The sequence below is a fragment of the Odontesthes bonariensis genome, chromosome 24, assembly GCF_027942865.1.
Source record: "Odontesthes bonariensis isolate fOdoBon6 chromosome 24, fOdoBon6.hap1, whole genome shotgun sequence".
Classification (NCBI taxonomy): domain Eukaryota; kingdom Metazoa; phylum Chordata; class Actinopteri; order Atheriniformes; family Atherinopsidae; genus Odontesthes; species Odontesthes bonariensis.
In genome coordinates, this window is record NC_134529.1 from 2862592 (window position 1) to 2879269 (window position 16678).

General features: G+C 43.0%; 1 protein-coding gene across 6 annotated transcripts in view; it reads right to left on the reverse strand.

The window, feature by feature from the left end:
* The window catches only part of LOC142375526 (unconventional myosin-VI-like), a 145038-nt gene that overhangs the window by 2706 nt on the left and 125654 nt on the right, over window positions 1–16678 (reverse strand). For 2 of the 6 annotated variants that reach the window (XM_075459573.1, XM_075459571.1), the window contains 6 exons: window positions 15514–15549; window positions 13503–13541; window positions 10598–10701; window positions 8863–8994; window positions 6555–6581; window positions 717–935 (listed from right to left, as the gene is read on the reverse strand). In XM_075459573.1, the coding sequence (XP_075315688.1) occupies window positions 717–935; window positions 6555–6581; window positions 8863–8994; window positions 10598–10701; window positions 13503–13541; window positions 15514–15549 (557 nt within the window). The remainder of the gene's footprint in view (window positions 1–716; window positions 936–6554; window positions 6582–8862; window positions 8995–10597; window positions 10702–13502; window positions 13542–15513; window positions 15550–16678) is intronic. The other 4 variants (XM_075459575.1, XM_075459574.1, XM_075459572.1 and 1 more) reach the window with 3 other exon arrangements.

The following is a 16678-nucleotide window of genomic DNA, read 5'->3' on the forward strand; positions in this document are numbered from 1 at the left end:
ACGAAGCATGGAGGAATAAAATAAAGATAAACTAGCAGCTAACATCACCGCTACAGGTGTGAAGCTCACGGAGCTAACCGGCGCTACTTCCTGTTTTACTGGTTTCAACATAAAAGCACGTATTTCAAAATAAAAAAAATTAAAAAAAACTCCTGCATTTACAGCCAAAGGCTGTGTTCCAAACCGCATACTTCTCCTACTACTCCTACTAACTTTTTGAGTTAGTATGCGAGTTTGAGTAAGCGAGAAGTTCCCGGATGCATACTAGATTCCCTGAAATGTTGGGTATGCATCATGAGGTCACTACTCATACTCAAACTACCCAAGATGCAACGTAACGTGACGTCGCCGATCGTCATTTCCTGTCAAAACGGCAGTTTCAAGCTAGCTACAACGAGGGTAGGTTCACTTCCTGTTTTCAAAACAAAAGCACCAATTGTATGGTAATGGCTTTCCCTGTGATAAAAGGCAACGGGTATTTTATTTTGTGAAAATAACCGGAAGTGCGTTAGCTCACTGCGGCTAGCTTTAGTAGCGCCGAATTCATGGTAACAAAAATGTAAACAGCCGGTATTTTGGCAGTGTTTAAAGGTCAGTTTAACAACCACAAACATCTGCAGCAACATCAGCTGGAGGTTCTGCTTTTTCCTTTCCTCCTCTTTTTAAGCCTCCAGCCCTTCCTTCTTGCCTCCACCCTCCCTCCTCCCCGCACTGACCTGCCACCAGCAGGACGGGCTGTTTATCGGGATGCAGCTCCATCTGCCTGGCGATCCACGGCCCGTCGAAGTGTGCGTACCACCAGCCCTTCTTCTTGCCCTGGGGGTCTTTGTACTGTTCGCCCGGCCGGATGAACGGGATGCGGAAGTAGCGCTGCTGCCGGTTCATCGCCACCTCGTTCTGCCGGGCCGGGATGGGCGGAGCTGGGTTCTGCTGGGCTGTTGATTGGACGGAAAAAAGAGTTTAGATATTTTTTGGGACTGGCGACAGCAGCCAGCGAACATGTTCACATGCAGCCTGGGAAGCAGTTAATGGGAACTGTAGTTTTTTCCTGTTCATCCACCTGAGTTTGAACCTGTGAGACAGAGATGAGGGTTTAAAATCCTCCTTTTTACTCCAGAACTAATAAACTGCTGAATTAGAGTGACATCAGTCCTCTAATTTACCTTCAAAGTCTGAGAAAAATGAAAGAAAATCATTTGGATTCGAGTTTTTTTAAGCTTTTCCACATTTGTTTGAGACTAAAAATCTAAACTATCAAACTTTAAACAGCCTCATCCTAAAAAGTTCTGAGTTCTTTAAAGTTCTTTAAATGTTTTTGAGCTGCCTTTGGACCTTTTGTACGCAGGTGAGTGCACCGGAGCAGGATTCATGTGAGAAGCCAAGCAACAAACACCACACCCAACCGAGACCCTCGGTCAACAAATCCATTCTCTTTATGGGAGGGGAGTTAAGGTCCTTGTAATAAGCCTTCTCATGTGTAATTAAGCCTCTCTTTAGCCCGATCTAATGCCATTTAATGATAAGAAAAGCAGCTTTGCTTCACAGATAAAAACATAAAAACACAGCATCAGCCCCTCCAGGTGGAGTCAGGTACATCTGCATCATGCAGCTTTAAATAAATGCAAAATAAAGTGACAGAAAAGGCCTTATTAATGGTTTTGTGACACGATTTGATGATGCAGAACTCAAAGCTTTGTTCATGTGAATAAGAAGTCTGTCTGCAAGTTGCTTTTAAATGCTGATGAACGTCTTGGGCTCCATGTTCAGTCTCATCAACTTGATTTAGTTTCAGAGCTTAGCACACGTTTCAGGGCTAATTATGAGGTAAAATAACGACTTCAAGCCCGAGTTAAGAGGTGATTGTGACCAGGATCTGGTCCTAAATCTCAGAGGATCTCCAGTTTGTCCACAGATGTGTTTAAAACAATTTTCCTCATGCAACAACCGTTCGTACGCACAGATTTGTTCTTAAATCGTGCGTACGAGTGATTTAGTATTTTACGTTTTCTTTCAGGTACGAACAGAATTTACATCGTAGGAGTTTCCTAAAACAGTCCGCTGTTATTCCAATCAAGTTTGCTTGACTAATGGATTGTATATTTAATTACTTTGAAGCAAACATAAATAAATATATACATTATACCCCATAATGATGCTGACATTATTCTGTTTGACTTAAATTATGCACTAATTGAAGGTTCATTTGACTCTGTATATAACAAGCTCAATGGGAAGCGTAACCAGCGGCTGACTTGTTACTTTTGAATGCTTTAGCGCTTTAGGCTCTTGGAAGAGAGCGTGTGTTCCGAGACGTGGAGACAGACAAATGGCTGACATCGCGATTTAGATCTCCAAGGACTGTGCTGCTGGAAATATGCAGCTTGCTGGAGCCACAACTCCAGAGAGAACAAACCCAGTTCCACCACACGTCCAGGTCCTCACCACCCTTGGATCTTTGGCCACTGGAAGCTTTCAGAGGGAGAATGGAGACAGATCGGGGGTGTCCCAGTCCTCTGTGAGCCGTGCGCTCCCCTTGGTCATCAAAGCTCTCCATCCATCCATCCATCCATCCATCCATCAACCCATCTACAGTCCATCCATCCATCCATCCTCCAACCTATCAACAGTCCATCCATCCATCCATCCATCCATCTACAGTCCATCCATCCATCCATCCATCTATTCATCCATCCATCTACAGTCCACCCATCCATCCATCCATCCATCCATCCATCCATCAACCCATCTACAGTCCATCCATCCATCCATCCATCAACCCATCTACAGTCCACCCATCCATCCATCCATCCATCCTCCAACCTATCAACAGTCCATCCATCCATCCATCCATCCTCCAACCTATCAACAGTCCATCCCTCCATCCATCCATCCTCCAACCTATCAACAGTCCATCCATCCCTCCATCCTCCAACCTATCAACAGTCCATCCATCCCTCCATCCTCCAACCTATCAACAGTCCATCCCTCCATCCTCCAACCTATCAACAGTCCATCCATCCCTCCATCCTCCAACCTATCAACAGTCCATCCATCCCTCCATCCTCCAACCTATCAACAGTCCATCCATCCATCCTCCAACCTATCAACAGTCCATCCATCCATCCATCCATCCTCCAACCTATCAACAGTCCATCCATCCATCCTCCAACCTCCAACCTATCAACAGTCCATCCATCCCTCCATCCTCCAACCTATCAACAGTCCATCCCTCCATCCATCCATCCTCCAACCTATCAACAGTCCATCCCTCCATCCATCCATCCTCCAACCTATCAACAGTCCATCCATCCCTCCATCCTCCAACCTATCAACAGTCCATCCCTCCATCCATCCATCCCCCCATCCTCCAACCTCTCAACAGTCCATCCATCCATCCATAATTATTATTATTATTATTATTATTATTATTATTATCATCCATCCTCCATCCCATCATCCATCCATCCATCCATCCCTCCTTGGAAGAAATGGAGCAAAGAGCCAGAGGAGCATCCAGCCTGCTGTCAGCTCCCTGCAGCCAGGCTCTGGGATGGGATGGGCTTGGATCAAGGCAAAGCTCATTTCCACTTCTGTGATGGCAGCATTGATGCAGAAAAGCTCACTGAGGTTTTACAACAACATGTGCTGCTATCAGGACCACATCTGTTCCAGGGACGTCCGAGCACTGTTCAAGCAGACCATGGAAAAGCTCATTCTGCACACCTTAAGCAGGAAGAATGGGACAAAGTAACAGCTGGAACTGTCTTACAAACGAAGCCGGGTCGATGAGACTAAACATGAAGTTATCGGTTATTCCAAGGACCTTAACACGAGGTGATTTCCTCTGTGAACATCCGCTCAGCGCACACTTTTCCCATCACTGCATGTAAACATGAAGCTCTGCTGCGCTGTTCTGGCATCAGGTCTGAACCACGACCCCCCCTGAGGTGGAGTCCTGCTGTCAGAGCCGGAGGAGGGTCAGAGGAGATCACACCCCAGCAGGAAATCAGCCAGATGTGGAGCTCAGCAGGTGTTTGGGAAACATTATCATTTTCATCTAAAGCGGAGCAAAAATAAAAAATAAATCAGGATCTACTGAAGAGGCTTTTCTACTGATAAAGGCTGCGGTGCTCTGCAAACATGTCCCTTTGAGTGGCGAGTACACATGTGAAGAAGGCACTTTCAGTTCACGTTTCAAGGAAACCAGAGATTTGGATCTTCGTTCACATGTTAAAGATGTTAAATAAGCTTTTTCTGTGGCGTCTGAGAACACGACACATGCACTATCACCCACAGAGGTCCTTAAAGGCTTCAAGCTACACCTCCACACAGAAGAGAGTTTCAGAAAGATCCCTCAGAGCGCACCGACAAACAGAAACTCTGATCAAATATCAGCGCTTTCACTGAAGAAATGAAGACGTCAGCTTCAGAGGCACTCAAACTTCTCTCCCTGCAGCATTCACTCAGGCTGCTGATTGCTGCCCGTCGCACTTCCAGGTTTACGCCTGTGAAAGTGCCCGAGGAGGCTTCAAGGCTGATGGAGCAGCCGCCGGACACCGCCCGAGATTAAACTGTGAGATGCAGTGAAGACTGGAAACACATCAGAGCATGTGTTAACTCTGCTGACCTTTCACAGTTAGGTTTCTGAGTTTTTGTGTTGATGTTCGGTGTCGATGCAGCACACACGAGACTACGGTGCACGGACAGCAAAGGTCCCTCAGGAGTCTGTGTCAAATCCAGAGGTGAGGCATGATGTTGGAGTGTCGGGGGTTAACATGCCATCAGGGGCTGGCATGTTAACCGGCATGATAACCGGCATGTTAAAGGGGAACTCCGGGGCATTTGAAGCGCAATCCCATTGCTAGAGGTTGTCAAATACTGACAGTAGGACACAGACAGGTGCAAATCGGCGCTCCCTGTGTGGAGATCGCTCTGTTCGCACAGCCTGTCATGAGAGGCTAATACGTGGTGGCTAGGGGCAAGCGCTAACCCTTCCACGTAAAACCACAACTTGCACACAGCAGAAATGTCACACCACTTTATAAACCATCCGACAATAAAGTCACAAGCCTTACCATCAAAACCATATGCATGGTTCTCACATTACTGGCATGGGGACGTTACAAAACAACTTTATAAACAGCATGTCACTCACCGGCTGGTTGTAGGCTCGCGCATGTGAAAGCCCAAAAGAGTCGATGGAGAATAATCCCATATACAAAACAATTATATTCTCTAGAAAAACTGCGTTCAAGTATTTAAAACATTACAAGAATATTACTGGGCATGTATTGTTGTAATGTTTTAAATACTTGAACGCAGTTTTTCTAGAGAAGATAATTGTTTTGTATATGGGATTATTCTCCATCGACTCTTTTGGGCTTTCACATGCGCGAGCCTACAACCAGCCGGTGAGTTACATGCTGTTTATAAAGTTGTTTTGTAACGTCCCCATGCCAGTAATGTGAGAACCATGCATATGGTTTTGATGGTAAGGCTTGTGACTTTATTGTCGGATGGGTTATAAAGTGGTGTGACGTTTCTGCAGTGTGCAAGTTGTTGTTTTACGTGGAAGGGTTAGCACTTGCCCCTTAGCCACCACGTATTAGCCTCGCATGACATGCTGTGCGGACAGAGCGATCTCCACACAGGGAGCGCAGATTTGCACCTCTCTGTGTCCTACTATCAGTATTTGACAACCTCTAGCAATGGAAATGCGCTTCAAATGCCCCGGAGTTCCCCTTTAAGCAACATGTTTACCGGCATGTGACAAACGATGGACGGTGGTGTGCCGAGTGTTTGTCGACTGTGGATCAATTAATCTGTGAATATTCAGCTATATTAAAGAATAAAAAGTGGCTGTTAATCAATCAAGAACAGTTTGGGATCCTAAAGCTTAGCCAAAGGGCTTCTGGGAGGACATTTAAACACGAGAAGCATCAAATTCACGGTTTACTGTCGGACTCATGAGCCCCAATTTGAACTGTTACACAAGCGAGAGAGCTTTGAAGGGAGGTGCAGTCGCTTAAAGATGGAACAGAGTGTGATGAAATCTATCTGTGAGGCATCAGAATGTGTTGCCTTGTTTATATTCTGCTTTTAGGGGGACTTTGTAACATCATCCAGGGACATAGATCATAAATAAAGCCTTATGTTTAGTGGTCAGTCCCTGAGCAATAAGCTGATAAAATGAAAGGAAAGGAAATCCATCCACTTTACCTGCACTGTGTTTGTGTTTGTGAGTAAATAAACCCTCATGGGTCAACCTGCACTGCTCTGTTCTTCCATAATTCAGCTTCAACACCTTTCACAACATTTCTCTTGCAAACATCCGGTACGCTCAAAATCACACGTCATGACGGAGGCAGCGGTTGCCACAGAAACCCATCCACCCTCATCCTCCTCCATCAGTTTTCCATCAACCAGAGCAGCTCAGAGCACAAAGCAGCAGTCCCAGCTCAGAGCAGCACCTCTACCATGATGAGTGGGGGGGGGTTAATGAAGGGAGGGAAAGCTCTGCGGTTAGTAGAGTTTCACACTACAGGAACACTTACATGCTGTTTTCACAGGTGGTGCATGATCTGAAAGTAAACATGCCAGGTTACACAGCGGTTTCCTCTCCGGACAGACATGAAAACATTTGATGACACAGACGAGACAGAATGAAAACACAAGAAGTGAAACAACACGTGCGTGTCCACATCTGGATGCTTCTGGAGCCGGTGGTTCAGCTAAAGGCTTCGCTGGAAGTTTTAATCCCGATGAAGGAAGCTGAAACCTTCATGTCTGACAATCTTCAGGCTTCAGAGAGATGAGAAAAATGCAAATATAGCATCTAATTTTTTTTAGACATCATTATAGAAAATAGTTTAATCATTTTTTTAATCAGTATTGTAAAATACAATTTATAATAATATTAGGGCTGGGCGAGTTAACTCGTTAATTACTTAACGCTGATAAATATTTTATCGCGCATTAACGCAGGTTTTATTTTGTAAAAGTCTGTTGCTCAAAGGCTTTTATTTTGTAAAGGTCTGTTGCTCACAGGCTTTTATTTTGTAAAAGTCTGTTGCTCACAGGCTTTTATTTTGTAAAAGTCTGTTGCTCACAGGCTTTTATTTTGTAAAAGTCTGTTGCTCACAGGCTTTTATTTTGTAAAAGTCTGTTGCTCACAGGCTTTTATTTTGTAAAAGTCTGTTGCTCACAGAATTTTATTTTGTAAAAGTCTGTTGCTCACAGAATTTTATTTTGTAAAAGTCTGTTGCTCACAGGCTTTTATTCTGTAAAAGTCTGTTGCTCAAAGGCTTTTATTTTGTAAAAGTCTGTTGCTCACAGGCTTTTATTTTGTAAAAGTCTGTTGCTCACAGGCTTTTATTCTGTAAAAGTCTGTTGCTCACAGGCTTTTATTTTGTAAAAGTCTGTTGCTCACAGGCTTTTATTTTGTAAAAGTCTGTTGCTCACAGGCTTTTATTCTGTAAAAGTCTGTTGCTCAAAGGCTTTTATTTTGTAAAAGTCTGTTGCTCACAGGCTTTTATTTTGTAAAAGTCTGTTGCTCACAGGCTTTTATTCTGTAAAAGTCTGTTGCTCAAAGGCTTTTATTTTGTAAAAGTCTGTTGCTCACAGGCTTTTATTTTGTAAAAGTCTGTTGCTCACAGGCTTTTATTTTGTAAAAGTCTGTTGCTCAAAGGCTTTTATTTTGTAAAAGTCTGTTGCTCAAAGGCTTTTATTTTGTAAAAGTCTGTTGCTCACAGGCTTTTATTCTGTAAAAGTCTGTTGCTCAAAGGCTTTTATTTTGTAAAAGTCTGTTGCTCACAGGCTTTTATTTTGTAAAAGTCTGTTGCTCACAGGCTTTTATTCTGTAAAAGTCTGTTGCTCAAAGGCTTTTATTTTGTAAAAGTCTGTTGCTCACAGGCTTTTATTTTGTAAAAGTCTGTTGCTCACAGGCTTTTATTTTGTAAAAGTCTGTTGCTCAAAGGCTTTTATTTTGTAAAAGTCTGTTGCTCAAAGGCTTTTATTTTGTAAAAGTCTGTTGCTCACAGGCTTTTATTCTGTAAAAGTCTGTTGCTCACAGGCTTTTATTTTGTAAAAGTCTGTGGCTGTCTGCTGCGGAACAGGAAAAGAAAGTAATCGGCGGATCCGATTGGAAGATGCGAGAATGCTCTCCCGTGACCTCTGACCTCTGCATAAATAGTCAAATCCAGTGAAGAAGAAGAGACGGAAGCAGAAAAATGGAGGGAAAAGCTGCTAATTAAGCAGCCGGGACGGAGCAGAAATCTGATCCAGAGCCTCGTTTTCTTGGCCGATAAATGAATTATAACGCCTCCAAACACAATCAGCAACGTGTTCCTCTAATGGGGGCGAGTAAAGCGGATTTTACGAGTCAATAAATGAATAATAAACACATGTTTTTAATCTGCAAACTGAGTGAAAAGTTTCCTTAACGCGCAGTTAAATCTACAGTCTGCGAGGCCGAGGACGAAGGCCGAGGGCGCGCACGTGGCCTGAGCAGAGCGCACGTGGCCTGAGCAAGAACGCACGTGGCCTGAGCAAGAACGCACGAGGCCTGAGCAAGAGCGCACGATGCACGCTCTGACCCGGAGCTCTTTGTTGTCATGACAACAAGGCGTGAGACTGGGTCATCGAAAACTGACAGAAGCGAGAAGGTGACGAGCAGGTCGTCACAGGCCGCAGAGTTTGGTCCAATTAAGGCGGCTGCGCCGTGCACGTTTCAGCACGTGCACACCTCGCAGTCCCAGCTGTGCACGTCAGGAGAAGCGAATGAAAGGCCCGTTCTCGCATGGCGACCAAACCTGAAACCCAGAAACTGAACGGGAGGCCGCGACCTCCGGGGACGCGGCGTACCGTAGTCGATGATGGATTTGGGCGCTCGCTGCTCCGTCTCGGTGTTCCTCTTCTTGTTCCTTGACTTCCAGGCGTGGTAGACTTTGAGCCGGCGGTGGAACTCCTCCCTGCAGGCGGCCAGCAGCTCGATGTCTGCGGGACACAAACAAAAACTCAGAGTTTATAACGTTAAAAAGTCTACATTCAGCTCTCTAAAGGTCAGAAGAAGAACCTTAAAAAGTTGCTCATAGATTCATTATCCCGCCGTCAGGGTGACTGCATAGAAAATCAGTTAAAAGCTGCAGATAAACACTTTACTGTCAGACTGAAGACTTTCTTACATTTAAACAGAAAACGTGTTTAATTCAGACAAAAAATCAAGTCCAGACTCAATGTTTCTCAGCACAAAGTTGACTTTTTAAACCCATCAAAGCACTAAAAAAAAAGGACTAATTAATATGTTGGCTTCCTTCATTATTTATTCATTTCTGACATTTAATTAGGGATTGAAGTTTCTTCCAGTTCTGATTGACTTAGAATTATTGTCTGTTAAATAATAAAACATCAATATGAGAACCCACAAAGCCTTAAATCCAGTTTATAACATTATTTTTTACCCTTTTCTTTTTATTCGGGGGACGTTTGGTCTCTTCCTGTGAATGTAATGCAAATGTTCGAAGCTGAAATCACGACTTAATTGAGTTTCAGGAAATGTTTGAGGACATTTTTAATCAGGAATGGATCAGAAAACTGGATTGTTTCATCCTGATGAGTTTCATTAAGAGCAGGACTCACTCCCACATGAGAGAAGTGGCCAAAAAGTGGAGGAAACCATTCACCAAGATACAAACTACAAATAAATTATAATAAATACACGGACAAGCCAAGACGTGTGAGCTCAACTCAAGATTAAAGCCAAAGAGAAAGAGGTGGGAACACCTGCTTTGATGACCTGGGGCCCAGCCCATTAAAAACCTTAAAAACAAGCCATCAAATCTGATAAATCCATTCCAAAAGGGGACGAGGAGCCAGTGAAGTGAAGCTGAAACAGGAGCTCGAGTTACAAAGCACGAATACCGAGATACGGTTAGACTTCAGTCAGCCGTCTAAGCCCACAAAAACTCCCCAAATCCTGGGGAACAACAGTAAAACCCAAAGAGTCATTTATCTGATCAGGATGCCCAACAACCACCAGCTCAGTCCCACATTCACCAAGAAAGCTTTAAGATCATTTAGGCCGTCAATCAGTGCCTGAAATGGGTCCTCGCTGCTCGTTTTTATGCCTGGAACCAGGTTCTGGTTCACTTAACAGAGAAATAAGAGAATTTGTGTGAGATATTTATGAAGTAAATCATCTGGAAAGCAGAGAGTTTGGCCTGTTTGTTGAGATATTTCAATTCAATTCAATTAATTTTATTTATATAGCGCCAAATACAACAAATGTCATCTCAAGGCACTTAAATAATAAAGTCCAATTCAAGCCAATTGGAATTCAATTCATTGTAATCATAATTATTTATATTTTTTATAATTTATAATTATTTATAAATGTTTTATAGTTATAATAATTTTTTTTTATATATATATATATTTATAATAATTTTTTTTATTTTTATTTATTTATAATTATTTATTAATTTTTTATATTTCCCTCTGGACCAAACAAAAAGCTGGTGTGCAGCGACACCTCGTACCAAACCTCCCAGATTTACTGCAGAGCCGATGACTCGGTGACAAATCAAACGGCCGCACTCACCACATGAGGTATTGATGGCGTCCCGCAGCTCGGCGTACTTCCACTTGCTCAGCTCGTACTTCTTGGCGCCGGCGGCGGCCTTGGTGGCCTGAACCTGCGGACCTCTGACACAGAAAACAGGAGAAGGACGCAGGAAGTCAAGCCACAGAAAGCAGGAGGCAGCCGCAGGGTTCAGAGTCGCCGGACGGGTGGAGTTTACTGAGCTTATCAGCTTAATGATGAGCTTACATGCACAGCAGAGGCCGGAAATCACAGCATCTGTGCTGGTCGATCAATAATTTAGCAAAGTTGGACAGATCACCGAACCTGAACCGATTTGTGTTAATAATTCAGGATATTTTGAATAGAGCTGGGCGAGTTAACTCGTTATTATCGCGTTAACTCGTTAATTATTTAACGCTGATAAATATTTTAATCGCTGTTTGTTTTATGTTTTATTATTTATTTTATTTTGTAAAAGTCTGTTGCTCACAGGCTTTTATTTTGTAAAAGGCTGTTGCTCACAGGCTTTTATTTTGTAAGAGTCTGTTGCTCACAGGCTTTTATTTTGTAAAAGTCTGTTGCTCACAGGCTTTTATTTTGTAAAAGTCTGTTGCTCACAGGCTTTTATTTTGTAAAAGTCTGTTGCTCACAGGCTTTTATTTTGTAAAAGTCTGCTGCTCACAGGCTTTTATTTTGTAAAAGTCTGCTGCTCACAGGCTTTTATTTTGTAAAAGTCTGTTGCTCACAGGCTTTTATTCTGTAAAAGTCTGTTGCTCACAGGCTTTTATTTTGTAAAAGTCTGCTGCTGTCTGCTGTGGAACAGGAAAAGAAAGTAATCGGCGGATCCACCAAACATGGAGAAGGGTACGGAACTTTTACTCGGCCATTTTCATGTTAAAGTTCTTCCAGACGGCGGAGTCGACAGAACCAAAGTCATCTGTAAACACTGCCAAGTTGAATTGTCTTCTCAGCGTAGTAGTTCCAGTCTAAAATATCACTTAAAGGCAAAACACACAACTGATAGCAGCAAGTCATTCAAGGAAACAGACAGTGGAGCGAGGCTTCTACATAAAAACTACAGAAAGATGCTGATGTTAAAAGTGTGTTTGCACAACAAATGTTATGGCACTTTCATTCATATGGCAGCACATTTAAAATAAAGCTAAATGCTAAAAGCTATACGCTACTTTTGGATTCATTTTTGGATTCTGCGTACAAATGCGATTAATCGTGATTAATCAGGGAAATCATGTGATTAATTAGATGAAACATGTTAATCGTTACCCAGCCCTAGTTAGGGCTTAATGAAGTGGTGAACAGGAAAAGTTTTCAGGATTTTATGATCCATAGAAACTAAAAGCAGGTTCTCCATGTTTAGTCCAACTTTGTTGAATAAAAGAGGCCCCAGAATGGATCCCTGAGGAACTCCTGGTGCCATTTTTTTTTAATAATTTTTTTTTTTTAAGACAGAATGTCTGATTTCAATTATTTCTTCGAACATTTTGAAGCATCTTGGAGATTTAAACTTCAGCAAAGCGCCGATCCTGCAGCAGCGTGCACGTAAACTCACGTTCAGCTTTTGTTCTGCACAGTAAACTTCACTCAGGTGACAGTCGGTGAGTCGGAGCTCACAAGATGAAGCAGCGCTGGTTTGTTACGGGAGTCGGGTGGAGGCGAGGGAGACTGGGGGGGGGCAGAAAGTTGTTAGAGGAGGAGACGGATGCTTCGACAGAGCTACAGGAGGTTTCAGGACATCGTTTAAATGCATGCTGTTGCAGTCTCCAGGACTTCCAGAAGCTAAAGCATGAAGGACAGTTTGCAGCTTACAGCTCATCCAGCTGTGGGCTGCTGCTCCTCTGATGGATCTGTGACCGCCATTTTCCTCTTTTTAACCACAAACAGGTAGGAAGCGAGATGCTGCTCCACTCTCTAACCCTATTGGCTGGCTGTGCGTCTACTAATCAGAAAGAGTGACGACCTGAAACTGCAGCAGCTGAACGACTCAGCTGTGAGGTCAAAGTTCCTGCTCTAAAGGGTGGAAACTACGGAAGCCCAGAGCGGACGTATAAACTTTTTTCTGATGGTTTTCTCGTGATAACGAGATAATTTTCCTCATTTTTCTCGTGATAAAATAATTTTCCTCCGTTTTCTCGTGGTAACAAGATATTTATGTTGTTTTAAATTAACGAGTTAATTTACAGATGGTTTTCGAGGCCACTTTTTCTCCCCAGTCCGCTCCTGTTTATATGTATTTCTGGCATAGGTTTTTACCCGTTTTTACCCCCATTTCAAATCAAAATCAAATCAAATTTATTTAAAGTAGCCGGAGACGGCCGGCTCGACTGCAGCTTAACAGGCGTTTACTCCTCAGTGATCCTGCTGATATAGTCGACTTCATCAGTGACCAGCTAAGGGGACCAGCTTAATTAATTATGTCGTTTTCACGGGAAAACGGAGACAAATTATGTCGTTATCACGGGAAAACGGAGGGAAATGATCTTGTTATCATGAGAAAACGGAGGGAATAAAATGTATGTGTCTATGGCCGTTTAGGGCTTCCGTAGCAACTAGGGCTCCTCTCACTGAGGCTTTCAGGAGAATGCAGGACACTAATCCTCCTCCATCTGAATTAACAAGCTCTTTATTTGTGTGTGACTCATTAAAAGTTGCTCTGTTTGGAGTGAAAACTGATTCTGGGTGCAGCTGGAAGGTTTTCAGACGCATCAGAAACGGGGTCGAGGTGAAGGAAAACAACAGAATCGTGACATGCAACGGCCTTTCTGAGGCTGGAATCAAGTGTTTGATCAGCATCAATCAACGAGATCATCGGCTCATTAACCGGATTCAGATCGACATGGATTCAGATTCAACTGATGCGACTGATTGGGTCGAGATTGGGTTCCAACAAACGGTTTCTACCCACCTCGACAGAAGCTCAGACATTTCCTTCGCCATCTCCTCCCTGAAAAGGACGACGGGCGCAGTGTAAAACACTCAAAAAGTTGGATAAGTTTGGATGCTTATTGCTGTTTCTTTTTTTAAATAAAGTAATAATAATATATATATATATATGTGTGCTAAACATGAAGAAGAAGGTGCAGAGAAAGGAAAGAAGGAAAATGTTCAGGAGAAAGAGAAGAAGTGGAAGAAGGGAAGCTGCTTTTTGGCTTTTTTGTAAACATGAGGAATAAAATCTGTTCTGAATATTCAACCAAACACCACCTCTGTATTAGAGCTGCGGCGATGCACTGATCTCACGATACGATACACGATATTCAGCCAACGATTCGATACGATTCAATCTAATTGGAACTTCTGACTTTTAAATAAAGTTTGCTTTAAAAAAATATACATTTTTTTTTTAAATTAAAATTAAATTATATTAAAAAAATAAATTAATAAAAACAAATTTAAAAAATATCAAATTAAAATATATATATAAATAAATTAAATTTAAAAAAAAGAAAAAAGGAAGCGATACTCGCGGCTGAAAGATCGATACTTTATCGGTAAACAAAATATCGATATATATCGCAGCATCGTTAAAACTGCTCAGCCCTGCTCTACATCTCTATAAACTCAACGCATCCTTTGCTCACACGGGATATTTATCCTTTTTTAAAAGCGTTTCTTTGCTGTAGCAGCAATAATCACACTAGTTTTTAATTGAATGTTTGGCCTTGAACGGCGATGAGCTCGGCTTAAGGGCTCGGTATGTTTCTCCGTCGCTATCCGTCAATCCGTCTCCGTGGTCACGCAGAGGCTGTTAAACCTTTCTAAGTTCTCCGTCAGGATGTCGGATACCCAAGGCAGTTCACCTCCCGATCAGTAGGCGGCGCTACGCTAAACAACCCAATCTCTTACGTCTATGGTGAAAGTGGCTGATTGGTTGTTCACCTTCCGGCTCCGTTCCTCCTCACAGCGAACGATGGCGACCGACAGAGAAAGACTGTTGTTGGAGTTGGAGCTTGTTGATGTTGAAATGCAAATAACTCTGACCAAATGTTGCCCGGCACACAGTAAACTCTTTCAGAAATGGCGGTGTTGTTGTTCTGAGAGGAAGGAGCTAAACCGGGAAAGTGATCCCGGAAATGATGTTGTTGGCCGACCAATCACAACCCTTGCGGTCTCCACCGCCTCGACGGATAGATAGGAAGTTTGGCCTTTCCAGGACGACCATAAATCAGGCTTTACTTAAAAAAATTAACGATTTAACGACCATAAAACACGATATATAAGTTGATATAGAATCGTTTTTGCCATAAAAACATTTAGAAGAGGAAAACCAGAAGCAGAAACGGAGAACTTGTTGGACGGCAGGAAGAAGAAGTAAAAGAAAATAAAGATGAAAAAGGTGTGAATCCTACTTTAAAATATCTTTTCTTCACACTTTGGATAATTAACCACTTTCTTCCTGCATGTGTGTGAGGATCTAAAACCATCTTTCTGAGCTCAAACTCTCCTGGAGATAATTTCTGCCTGCCTGGCCCGCACAGAGCTGCACAGAGCTGCACAGAGCAGCACAGAGCTGCACAGAGCTGCACAGAGCTGCACAGAGCTGCACAGAGCAGCACAGAGCTGCACAGAGCAGCACAGAGCAGCACAGAGCAGCACAGAGCAGCACAGAGCTGCACAGAGCTGCACAGAGCAGCACAGAGCTGCACAGAGCTGCACAGAGCAGCACAGAGCAGCACAGAGCTGCACAGAGCTGCACAGAGCTGCACAGAGCTGCAATGAGCTGCACAGAGCTGCACAGAGCTGCACAGAGCAGCACAGAGCAGCACAGAGCTGCACAGAGCTGCACAGAGCTGCACAGAGCTGCAGAATGTGGTGACATGTCCGTTACTACAGCTGAGTGGAAACACCGGCTGACTCTCTGCTGTGACCCTGAGCTGAACTACGGTGTGGGGTGTGGAGCGTGAGAGGAAACCTACATGGTCAAGCCCTTGAGTTTTGTGGTGGCAGGAGCTCTGTGGACAGAGTTACATGTTGTTAGGACAAGACAAAAAGAACAAATCAGGGAGGGGGAAGGTGATTCCTTTCCCTCCGTCTTAAGGGAACAATCGTCCTTAGAAACTCTGATCGGAGAACAAGGCTTCGATTTATCAAACTCCTGAGGGTACGAACATCTTTATCATTTGGCTCCTATTGGACCGATGAAGCAGCTTCATGATAAACAGGGTTCAACAGCGCCCCCCTGTGGCCATGCTGGATGGATGCTAACGGCTGAGACACTACACAGAGGTGGGTAGTAACGAGTTACATTTACTCGAGTAAGTTTTTGAAATAATTATACTTCTAGGAGTAGTTTTAAATCTCTATACTTTTTACTTTTCCTTGAGTAGATGTGTGCAGCAGAAACTGTCCTCTTACTCCGCTACATTAGGCTACAATGAGCTGGTTACTTTTCTTCTTACCTCTTTGGTATTCTACGCCTCATTATTTTTATCCCCCCGCGTACGCCTCATTTTAATGTTTTATTCTGACAGAGAGAGAGACTTCCGCCAAAGGCTCTACCACCTGACTGTGTTCCACCAATCAGACGCAGCCGTGCAGTCTGGTCACGTGACCATACTCGATCTCAGCGGCGGGACGGGTTAGCTTTAGCATTAGCAGTCGTAGCAAACAAACAAAGAAACAGATGAAAAATGTCAGAACCAACGGTGGGAAATGAAGACGCAGACGAGGCCTCATACTGAAAGCATGTTTACCTTACAAAGAGTGAGAAACAGCAGCTACATTATGTGTCTTCTGTGGCAACCAAAACAAACGCACATTTCAGCAGAAACTCAACATCTAACCTGAGGAAACATGTAGCGCTAAGTTTCCTAAACTCGTTTTTTCCCCAATGGATAGGTGAATGTTTGTTTTTTAGGTTACATATGGGTTACATATGTTTTAAACATTTCCTAAGTCTCTTTTATTTTTTATTGAAGTACTTGAATTTACCTGGATTATTTTAATTTAAGCTATTTTGTAATTAATTAATTCATTTTAATTTATTTTATCGATTGGATGAACTCTAATTTGCCTAAAGATGATTATTTAGTATTTTTGTCTGTCTGATTGAATGCTTGTGTTAACAAATAAATCAGACGT